The 12,258-nt window shown below is 37.7% G+C and overlaps 1 protein-coding gene across 5 annotated transcripts in view; it reads left to right on the forward strand.

Moving 5' to 3' along the window:
* Positions 1 to 1,663: 1,663 nt before the first annotated feature.
* Positions 1,664 to 12,258, forward strand: part of rapgef4a (Rap guanine nucleotide exchange factor 4a) — a 33,774-nt gene continuing 23,179 nt past the window's right edge. Inside the window, exons 1-4 of one of the 5 annotated variants that reach the window (XM_007546477.2) lie at positions 1,664 to 1,844; positions 5,676 to 5,818; positions 5,910 to 5,998; positions 7,552 to 7,707. In XM_007546477.2, coding sequence (XP_007546539.1) covers positions 1,777 to 1,844; positions 5,676 to 5,818; positions 5,910 to 5,998; positions 7,552 to 7,707 — 456 coding nt within the window. In that variant the 5' untranslated portion in view covers positions 1,664 to 1,776. Of the gene's footprint in view, positions 1,845 to 5,168; positions 5,183 to 5,675; positions 5,819 to 5,909; positions 5,999 to 7,551; positions 8,483 to 8,536; positions 8,641 to 12,258 lie in introns of those variants that run through there. The other 4 variants (XM_007546478.2, XM_016668653.1, XM_016668650.1 and 1 more) reach the window with 4 other exon arrangements.

The raw sequence follows: 12,258 nt of genomic DNA on the forward strand, positions 1-12,258 counted from the left end.
ATTTCTGTCAGCCTAAGGCCTCTGGTGACATATTTTGGGACATTTGAGGAAGACCCACGTTGCAGCACGACATTAACAGATGCATGATGAAGGTGGAGATGTATTTACAAGTGTGACGTTGGCAATTTTTTTTAAAAAACAAAAATTTCTTAACTTGGGATTTTCCTTCTCCACAGGCTGATTTTTCCAAAATTATTCAGTATGGTATTATGCTGGTTTAGTTTACCAGGAGAGAAAGAAGTGAGAGAAATATCCTTTGTATCTAACAATGTGCATTAGGCAGCAAGTGATAAAAAAAAAAAGTGTGGTAACAAAGGCATGCTATGACTTTTCTTTTACAACGTTGCCAGCACAGACGGCATTGCTACACCAAAGTCTTTCTGCAATAGTTTGTTTCCTAGGTAACACAGAAAAGCTAATGACCTTTTCATTATGTGGCCTCTTCTTACTTAGCTTTTTTTTTCAGGGCAATACGGAAATGTTCCCACTTAAGATACAATGTCATTCCCCACACTACAGTTGCAGTAAGGCTGCAATAGTAAAATACATTGCTGAATGCACACAGTTCGCCTGAGGGGCGCGAGTTCTTGTACACTAAAGAATCACAATAGATTTTCATGAGATCCCTGTCACGGCCTCAGCCTCTCGTTTTGTTAACCTGTTGCAAATTCCACTTGTTTTACTTTACCATGGCTACCTGTGTCTTGTTTCTGTAACAGCCACTCATAACTTTGTGATTTTACTTTTTTACTTGATTACTTCCTGGACAAGTGTACGCTATGTCAGATGTCTTGATATCATGAAAACGGAGATCAAAGATTTCGCTATCAAATGTACTGTTTCCATGAGCACAAATCAATCCTACTTTATATGTGTGAAAGGAGTCCTGTGCATATTATGTGTACCTTCCCATATGCATGATAACCCAGTAACTCCCAACCTCATAAAATTTAATGCAAACTGTAATGCAAATAAAACATTTTCACCTGAGAATTGCAACCTGACACAATATAGACTACCGACTCTTTGCTTTGGGTTGACCTCAAACACGTCTACTCCATTCGGGACTTTCCTCGAGGAGAGAAACTCAACGCGTGAGGACGAAACAGCGCCCTCTAGAGTCCCCGTCAAGACGGTCACAGAAAGGTACACGTCTAGGAATATGGGAAGAAAAATGCTAAATTGATGTTTTTTTCTGTGGTAGCAGCTTGATGTTTTTCTTACCTTTTAAATATGAAAACGAAATAAAAAAAAATTCTACTTTTGAGTAAAAAAATAAAGTTGCATTTTGTAAATTAAAGCGAAATTCGAAAAACACCTGGCATCCTTTATAAAATCAGAAGGCTCTCAATGACTGTACTTACTTCCTGTTAGGACTATCATACCGTTATTACCGTCATCATTATATGTTGTAATATTTACCAAGGTGTTGCAGATCGACTATTACATTAGCTATATTATTAAAGGAGTTTATGGCAATTTTTATACGAAATTAAACCAGATTAAATTAATTTACTCATCTTTCAAAAAGCTTGTCACTTTTTTTTCAGATTTCTAAGAACAAAGTGACTTTGCTCACGCCTTTTTTTTTTTTCTTATAACAAGATTTTCTCTCCCCTAAGTGAGTGAGTGAGTGAGCGAGTGAGGTGAGGAGTCAGTGCTGAGTGAGAGAAGGCAGATGAAGCGCAGTGGTTGTAGCAGCTCCTCCTCTCCTCTTCCTCCTCTGCAGCATCAACAGCAGCAGAAACAGCAGGAGTTTTCACTGGATCAGACACGATGGTAGCAGCGCACACATCCTCTCATTCGTCGGAATCTGCCGAGTGGATTATTTGTCTGGATAAAAGGTAACTCCATGTTCCAGTTTATTGGTTTACTTAATATGATTTTATGATAGAGATTTATTTGGCTTCTCCTCGTGAAGGAGCTTGGCGTTGTGTTTCAACAGCCACGGTAGAGGCGGCTGTAGTTTAAATTTCCCAGCGGAACTTAATGGATCTGTATAAATAGTGCTTCCTTGGAGGGCTCCAAGGTTACCGTGTGCTAACGGAGCCTTTGACCTCCCATTCGACAAAGCTTAGAATGAAAGATCTGCTGTTGAATGGGAACACTGAAGAGCATGGTTTGTTTTTTTTAATCAACAGAATCAAGGAGAAAAGCATTTGCCTCACTTGAATGTGTTTCAGTTGTTGCTGATCTAAAAAAAATGACAACTGGACCCAGTTGTTCAAAATTAGTTTAATAAAACTAATATTACAAGGTTTGTATCCAAATTCCACATTAAATCCATCGACTCCTGTAATCTCCACATCCCTGGAACAGAATTATGAGCGCATATATTTGCATGTTACAGCTGATCTCAGGTACAAAAGATGCAGCTAATCAAGTGGTCACCTAGCATCAAGTGTGCTGAAACAGAACATCTTAAATACCAGAACTGATGAATGTTAGAAATGTGGCTAAATCAAACGTCCAGAGATACTCTTCTCACATAAACAAGTAAACAGACATAAAGGGCCTGGATGCTCCTAGAGATATATGTGGAAGCACAGTTCTTAAGTTTAAAGTCGACTAATGGCTACAGCTTCGAAATGTTACAGAAAGAAGAAGCCATTACTCTGTTCTGTATATCAATGAAGCAAAACAGGAACTATTCAAACTTCTGGATCGAAGTAAGAGAAAGACTTAAGCTGTGTTGCAGGTGGGGGGGCAACATCGATTCAGTCAAGTATATTGTATGTACAGCCAGTCATAACAGCTAAAGGTAGTTCCTCTTGAGCACTAAAAATGCTTAGTATGAAGGGGTTGAATACCCGCAATAGTTTTTAAATGTGTTGTATTAAATTTGGCAAAACTTCTATTATTGGTTATGTTAAGCTATTTCAGTTCTTGTTGGATTAGTTTATTGCAAACAGCTACTAGTTTCTATATTTTTCCCAAAATACTAATGTGCAACATCTCTTGAATTCCTCCCAGCCACGTTCAAAGTTTCACTTCTGCACCCACAGAAGCTGCAGACGTTCTGGCCACTTGGTACCTTGCCTGCTGTTTTAGCAGTCCCCAAAGACAGCCGAGCCCTAAATACTTCCTTCTGCTGATTGAAGGCTTTCATTACCTCTAATTGCTGCCACAATAAACAAAGACCTTTACCCCATAGCTCTGGGAAGCTGAATCTGCAAACCTCTGACTATGGCCTCTCAGGGTTTCGCACCTCTAACATGGAAAAAAACAAAACAAAAAAACAAAAACAAAACGACAACCTTCCAATAGGTTCGAGTTGAAAATAAGAGGTCCTCTGCCTGGTTTGTAACAAGTCTGGGCATCAGCCCGCCCTGCAGATCCAACTCACAACCAGGCAGGAGAAAGTAAGGAGAGCTGCCCAGTTCTTCATCCAAGACACAACACTGGAGATCCAGTGATGCAACAAAAAAAAATGATCTTTGCTCATTAGCTGCAAAGCAAAGTATGTCATCAATTCAGTTTCAAAGCTACAGTCGCTGCAATTATTTTATCAGGATTAAGAAAAACTGGGTTTTGTGAAGGCTTTTCTAAAATGGTAACCATTACTTTACACTTTTGGCTTATAAACACGTTTTATGTGAGAAGCAAAGAGGTTGAACGTCACTCGGAGACAACTAGGAGGCAGAGATGCATCAAGAGGTAACGGATGAAGAAAGCAAACCGCGAGTGGGTCCAAAGTTCATCAGCAATAAAAACCAACAAACTGATGGAGTAAGCCAGATGTATTTACCCACGAGCATCTGCTGGTTGCTTGCAGAAGCCACATGCTCCCCTTAAATCAACTGATTCTTGTATGATTCATCTTTTCCAACCAATGGTGACAATAAAAGACCCCTCTTATTGTCACCATTCAAGGTTGAATCAAGTTTGAATGTAGAACCTTTTCTGCACATTTCCTACATGAAACTCAAGAGAAATGCTCCCCATTATTAGCTCCAAATCTTGAAACTGAAGTGGTCAAAAAGTGCATCTATGATATGAAGTCAAATCAGAGAAAATGTTTATCAAGCTTGAGAATATTTCAAATGGGTTTCAACTTAAAAAAAAGAAAATGATTTGCTCCTACACATGTCTCCAAGTCTTAAATTTCACACAGAGAGCAATAACGTAGACCCCTGATGCAAAGCATTTAACCCAACAGTGATTTGCCTGATAATACATGATAAATAGTTTTAGAGTAAAAGACACATAGCAAAGTACAAAAACATGTCTTTAGAACAGCAGGTCATAAGCAAAACTGTTTGTTTTTTTTGTTTTGGCTCATTACTGGTGTTCGGTTTCACTTTTTGAAAGGACAGCGTCTTTTAGGTGCTGCAAGCTGCATTTCAACCACCTACGTATACGTCAGGGGCTCTAGATTTCAAATGGAGGCAGTGTAATAGATGGAGCTGAACAAATACCATGGAGTCATGAAAAGATTTAAGCTCAACAAACAGAACAAACTCATCTTGTTTACTCTGCATGTAAAACATAACTGCACTGCTGTCATGTGGAAAAAATGCTCATTTATAAGGATACAAAGTGCTGTAAGACGTATTTGCCCTTAGATATATCTTTGTTTTCCTTATTCATCTTGTCCATCTGAATTTTTGACGTTAAAGAAATATAATTTTAACTGATAAGAGCCATTCAAACCAGCCTAACCCATCGTGAAAAAATAATCAACCATTATTTTAAATTCTTATGCAATTCTGTTTCCTTCAAAAATTGTATAACTGCTTTGTTTATCTTATTATGTTGAACTAATATCTTATTAATTTTTAATGTCTCCACAGCATATTTCCTAATTTGTTGTTTTAACTTTTCTCTACTTACCCTCCACTTTTCACACTATATCATTACATGCTGTACTGTTGGTTCCCCCTGAGCAGGAGAAAGGCTTAGATACCGTGAGGGTGAACTGAAACAAAAGACCAGGGCTGATGAGCTAATGGGCTCCAGGTGTGAGGAGAGAGAGAGAGAGAGAGAAAAAAAATGGCAAAGGCTGCAAGGAAGAGTGCACTAGAAAATGAATCTAACACTAAAGCAGTGTTTCTCAACCCTGGTCCTCACCCCCTGCTCTGCATGTTTTAGATGTGCCTCTATTCCAGAACAGCTGATTCAAATGACTGCATGATCATCAAGTACTGCAGAAGCCTGTTAATCACCCAGAAATACAATTCAGGTGTGTGGCAGAAGGGAAATACCTAAAATATGCAGGACAGGGGGGTGGTGAGGACCAGGGTTGAGAAACACTGCACTAAAGAATACCTAGACCTAAGAAATATAATTAAACTAGACTAACAAAGAATAACTAGACACATGAAATCAACACTATAAATTAGAGTTAGTAAGAAAGGCCTGGACCAAAGTAAAACAGAAACAGATTTTTTAGACAGTATTTTTGTGGAATGGAAAACTGTATTTTCAATTCAAATTTGTTTGGGGGGCTCTTGTCAATTTTGAAACTTCCATGGCTTAATTTATGCTAAACACTAGAATTATACACAATTTAAATTACTACATGAATGCATTTGGTTTTTGTAGACACAAAGCTTTAAATCTCACCTTCTTACTTTGCCATCAGGATTGTTCAAGTTATTTCATTTAAACTTTAGCTATCACCTCATGTTGTTTGAGTTTTGGTAATATTAATATTTAACTTTCTTTTCGTCCAGACCAGCAGAGCGCTCGGGTGAAGATGTCGACATAATCCTGGCTCGTCTGAGAAATGTGAAGGCTTTGGAGAGATTCCACCCCCGTTTGCTGCAGCAGATTTGTTTGTGTGGGTTCTACGAATGCTTGGAAAAAGGGATAACATGTAGGTCAAAATGCAGCAGATCAAAAGATAGGCAGCTCATTAAAAATTTCACTGATCATAAATCTCTAGCTTGGCCATATTTTCTTCACAGTGTTTCGACAGGGAGACATTGGTACGAGCTGGTATGCTGTTCTTTCTGGTTCCCTGGATGTGAAAGTGTCTGAAACATCAAGCTATCAGGTACAACCTAAATCCAACGATTCATTTATTAGGGACAGACAACCGCTACTTTTGGTTTTACCCTTTTAACTCGGCACACGTCTGCCCTCTTGTAATCCATCTTTCACAGTGACTAAGAGAAATGGATCTCTGTTCTGTCATATTTACACGTAGGGAAAAGAAGACTTTGGATTGCTGATTAGTATATCTTAAAAAAATACTTTAAAAACATTCTTCAGTTACTTTTTTTTTTTTTTTACATGAATTATTGGGTAGAGCATTTATTTTACCTGGATGTTTTCAAAATTATTCCATAATGTGGGAGTGTCAAGATGACACCTGTGTCTTCATGGAAACATTGACATACATATAAGTATTTTGAGGGTGATCATTAAGGGTTTAACTAAAAAAAACCAACTAGTTTTCATTGTAACTTTACAAGTAAGACACAAGCATTTGATTGATTAGAAATATAAGTTTTAAAAGGAACTAGCGTTCATGTAAGTACAAAGAATAAATAATCTACTGAAAGAAGAAAATGTTCAGCAATCCTATTTGAGTTATTAAAGATGAAGAGTCATGAAAGGATGAAGTTCTCATACATTCATTTTTATTCAACTCAAAATCAGCAGAGATTTCTCTCACCTCCACTCTATTGAAATGTTAACTGGTTTTCTTGGATCTCAGATAATAAAAAATAGTTTAATAAAATGAAACATTTAAGTGAGCCATCAAAGGAAAAAACAAAAACTTCGGCAAATGTCAGGGCTAGCACATTTTTCACACTATTACAATCAGGACAGCCGTGCAAAAGACTGCAGGATTAATATTCAACAGCAATTCAACAAGCATCCAGCAATACGTGGGCAGCAACCCACCCACAATGCACACGGGCTGAAGAGTGGGTGTTGATTTTCTTTTGTTTTCATGGGCGAAAACTTTCGTTTATAGCTCTCCTCATACTCAAATTTTTAGAGATATTGTTTCAGAAAGCTGACTTTAAAAAATTAAACATATTGGGGATGATTTTGCAAACATCCAGGTAAATGTTGAGTAAAATCAACATTATTTTATTCTATGAAATACGGACAACATGTCCCTGAAATTCCAAGCAAAATTTTATTTGCAGAAAATTAGAAATGTTCAAAATAACGAAAAAGATGCAGTGCTTCCAGACCTCAAATAATGCAAAGAAAACAAGTTAAATTTAATTCAGAAACAACAATACTAATGTTTTCACTCAGGAAGAGTTCAGAAATCAATATTTGGTGGAATAACTGTGAGTTTTTCAATGGGGTTCAGTGCAGTGGTCTCTTAATTTTATTTCCAGTGATGTAGATTTTTATGAAAACATAAAGATGCAAAAATATGGCAAAATTGGTTCACATTAGGATCATTTTTCTTCCTAAGAGCTGATACAATGCTGTGAAAAGGTTCATAAATATTCTGCAGAGAAATGCTAAAACCTTAAATCTGATGTAGTATGAAGATCACACTTTCCAATACTAAAACTCCTCAGGACGTTTAGAAGTAGTGATGCTTGATACAGAACACCTCGTCTGCCTCTCTTGCAGGATGCTGTCACTATTTGCACTCTGGGGACCGGCACAGCGTTCGGAGAGTCGATCCTGGATAACACTCCCAGACATGCCACGATTGTCACTCGGGAATTCAGTGAGCTCCTACGCATTGAACAAAAGGAGTTCAGGTCTCTCTGGGAGGTGTGTTATGTGAGTTGTAATGTATGTTAAGAAAATGTTCTGCCTACTACAGTGTACATCTCAGATAAAAACTTATGATTTGAAGGCTCCGTCAGTGTATCTCTGTATCACAGATGCAATTTTCACTATAACACAGAGAGTCGTTATAGTGAAGGAGATTAATGAGGATTCGATTATGAACAAACTGTTAGGTGTCTCCTCACAGCTGTAATTGTCTGATTACTAAAATGTCTCCTTTCTCTTTATTTTATTGGGTTTTCATATGATAGACCAACAGAAAGTAATGTACCTTGGAGACATACATGGAAAATTACACACAGGCTTTACATTTGTAATTATCCTCTTGAGTCTATACCTTTTAGAGTCACCCTTTGCTTTAGTTACATGACTTTGGGAGAGACATCTGTACCAACTTTACAAATTTGTAAATGGAAGTTTTAGCCAATTTCACACAACAGCTCACATCCAGTCAAATCTTTTTGTAAAACACTTTATGTTCACTGTATGTCCACTAGATGGAGTTGTGGTACAGAGCCTGTTTCTCTCAGGCGTCTTTAGCAGCCAGCCCTTGTTTTAAATAGGCTTGTGCATAATTGTATTAGAGGACAGTTATAGGCAATTCTGTAGCTACTATTTGTGAATGGGGTAAAGCCTTGCATTGCCTTAACTGATGACAACAGTCAGTGGATGTTGTCGCGGACCACCTCGCCCCGTACCTCCCCCTTTATACCAGGCAGGCTTCCTGAGAGAGCGAGCCCCTTTCCTCTGGGACCACAGGGCATCAGTAAGTTAGATGATGGTCTTTGTGTGTTGGTGTTAGTGTGCCGGCCAACAGCAGTGAGGCTGACAGCTTTGCTCTGGCAGCACGCAGACAAACGATCCCATTGAAAGACTACCAGGATAAACATTTCAACTCTGCCCCGAGGCGGCATCTTCAGCAAGGTTAGGCTCAAATGAGATTTTACAGCTGCTCTTTCTGATGTTTACATTATCTTATGCTGTCATTAGACGCCGCTGAACTTAGTCTTGTGATGAAATTATGTTTGGCTATATATGCTATGCAGCATTTTTGTACGTTTTAACTCACCACTGCAAAGCTGCAAATTTCATCTTTTTGCCTCATTCTCATTTTGAGACTTGTTTTTGTTGTAGCTTGGTTGTCTTTCGTGGGTGTTTGTTAGACGAATATGGTATATTCTGTTTAAAATGTTTGCACAGGATAAACTGAATTTGATTTTAAGATGTGTGCATGTAATTATGCATGAACATGATTTAAGACGCCTGTCATAAAATTGTAGTTTAAGGCCCGAAATACAGACATCTTTAAAGCAGATTCAGAAGCAAAAAAGGACTGCTAAATAAGCAAACAAGGCAGCATGACGATAACATTGATGGCAGGCAGAAGAGTTTGAGGAGTTAGAGATGAAATCTTGGAGTATATATTCTAGATAATGGGATTAGATGGATGAGAAATAACCAAGAGTGAGTATCCACCCACTCTCTTCCGCTTATCCGAGATTGAGTCTCAGATGCAACACAGAGGGGCACCCCTTTCTCCAATTCTCCTGTTCATTCTGGGGGATCTCAGAATACCAACTCTGTCTGACTGAAATTATTACAGGAAGGGCCTGATGAAATGCTGAAGAGTTTTCATGCGGAGGAGAGGTGGCTCCACGTCGAGATCCCACTTTGGTCATCAAATTTGAATCGAAAAACTTCCTCTATCATCTTCTTTTTAAGAACCTAATCTCATGGTGTTGGGCCTGAAGTTGATGCTCCAAGGTGCAGCTACCTGTGATCCGTTTCAGGCGTAGGAGCTGCTGATAAAACTGACTTTTTCTCATTGCACTGAGTGTCATCTCAGCCAATAGAAAATATGAAACTTAGGTTCCCAAATTTGACTGTCTGCTGTCCTGTTGATAAGCCCCACAAACAGGATTGAGTTCAAAGGTCAACCTTTATGGAGTCGAACTCAAGTTCAACCTTTGAGGAGACTGCAGACATGGCTCCTCTGTCAGGTATACAATAATTGGAGAGCCCTCAATGACAAAGCAACAAAAACTTTAAGAATAACCAGAATAAACATTCATCAAAACACTAAACCTAAAAGCGCAAACATGAGAAACGTGAAACATGACCAAGCCAAAATGGAGTCCTCTAATAAGTTTCTAATGAGAAACTTTATTTCTCATTTCATCTTTACTGTTAAATTCATTAATGCTAAAATCTGTGTCAAGTTAAATGCGTGATTTTTTATTTTATTTTTATTTTTTCAAATATGGGAGAAGAACAAAAATGTTTCAGAAAACATTTCATTTGTGTGATTAGGTTTTTGATGCACACATATTAAAAAAATAATTCTGGAAATGAGGAAATGATTTGCTGCTGTTTTGAGAGAAACTTGTCTTCCAGTTCTCACCTGATGTCTTTGTGGCTCAACAATCTGAGACTTACTTTGTTACATTTTTAAGCTCCTAAAATGCTGAAACATGTCAGCATGTGACATGTCTGGACAGTTGTGCATGACCTAAGCTTTCACTAAGAGGCTCTGTTGCTGTGGGTTGGATCCTGCATAAAAAGACATTGTCAGGAGGGAACAAGAAGACACCAAAACAATGTATATTTTGTTCAGCATCAACAGTTCAATCTGCGCAAGTATGACATGTGAACCATAGAAGAAACTAGGTTTCAAAACATTCAGACACCAAGCTAGACTCTCGCTCCGTAATTCAGATAATGCAAAATATTATATTACATTAATATTGTGAAAACATATTTTTACAACCTTAGGTTAATTTATGTCTCTCCTATACCAAAATCTGTCAGTTTCAAGCGATTTTCTTTTTGTCATTGTATCGTATACATTTTTATGTAAATTACATAAGCACAACTTTTTACTGTTTTGCCGATTGGCTAAATTATTAGATGTTGGCCCACAAAGTGATTTGCATATTAGTCCCGTCTTTTCTTGTTCAACCTTTCTGATTATATCTTGAGTAAAAATTCAGATACTTTGCCAACAGGTATTTATTTCCCTTGATCTCAGCATGCTGCAGTTTAAACAGCTATCATTGTTTGAAATTATAATTATTTTTTTTTTTATCCTGGAAATAAGATGCCGTTGTACTGGGAGATGAGATTCTGCTGCTTCCCTTAGGCTTGATTTAAGCTGAGCTGTGTTTAGTGGTGCAAGAGCAAAGTTAAGCTAGATGAGGTCAGTTCTCTTGCTGCTTAAAACCCTGAAAGCTTCGGCGTGGAGAGAAATACGGCCACATGGGAGCTGTTATATGGAGAGTGGAAAGACTAATGTTTAAGAAGAAGATCCGCTGTGGAAATAACTCGACTCCACTTTTGTCAAAGTAACAGATTTACTCTAAACTGAGCTGAGTACAGTTTTCTAAAGAAAAGGTTCTGAATTATATGGGAATCTACATGCATTTTTAAAAAAAAGTGTAGACAAATCATTACTTTTACGATCAGAGTTGGCTAGTAACTAATTACATTTACTTGAGCAACTCAGAAAAAAAAAATACTTTTAGGAGTGTTTTTACTATACCATGCTTTTTACTTACTTGAGTAATTGTATTATGAAGCATCTTTGCTTTTGCTTGAGGAACAGTTCTGGAGACTCTACCTACCGTGAGTGACTTCACTGACAGAAGAACAGGCTTGTTTTAAAAATTTACCGGACAGCTACGCACCTGTAGTTTTTGTTAAAGTTTCGTACTGAAAATTGATTTGGAATTATTATTATTTTATTTTTATTTTTTTACCTGATTTTATTTTGTAGTCCTTGTTTTTGTTTTATCTTTAAAACTACCAAAATTTCCATGTAACTTTATATTTTCGTTTGTCTGAAGATGTAATTTTTGAATATTAAATGATACTTGAATAGCATTTTTTTTAATCAAATATTTTATTTACTCTTACCTGAGTAATTTCTTTATGACTGCTTTTCACTTTGAATTGAGTAAAAACATGTTGAACTAGCGCTACTCTTGCTTGAGTAAAATTTTTTTGCGTACTCTACTCACCTCTGACTACACATAAGACTTAGCTCAGGTTGATTCTATGCATCAACCTGAAGATGCTTCTGCATCGTCACTGGAGTCCACCTGTGGTAAATTCAGCTGACTGTTAATGACTTGGAGTGGAAAACACTTCTCCATGTAAGGTCTAGCTAACAGTTGAGAGTTCCCATCCAACCTGACTGAGCTTGAAAGGTTCTGCCGGGGAGGAACGGTGGAATATGCCCAGAAAGAGGTATGCCAAGCTTGTGGAGAAACATGCAAGATAACTGAAGGCTGTGATTGAAGCCAAAGGTGGTATTGAACTGAAAAATACATAGAAATCACTGAATTTATAAGACTGTCAATAAAAAGCTAGAACGCAGTTGTTGCTATATTATTATGGATCTGTGTTGCTGCTCAAATCTGTTTCAGAAGAAATCTTTGGCAAAACAAAATGTGGATTTACATCACTGACGTACATTTCTCCTCAACATTTCTCAGCAACAGCTGGTGTCTGACAGCGACACACACTACAGTCACTTCCTGTGGA

The sequence above is a fragment of the Poecilia formosa genome, unplaced genomic scaffold, assembly GCF_000485575.1.
Source record: "Poecilia formosa unplaced genomic scaffold, Poecilia_formosa-5.1.2 Scaffold16, whole genome shotgun sequence".
NCBI lineage: Eukaryota > Metazoa > Chordata > Actinopteri > Cyprinodontiformes > Poeciliidae > Poecilia > Poecilia formosa.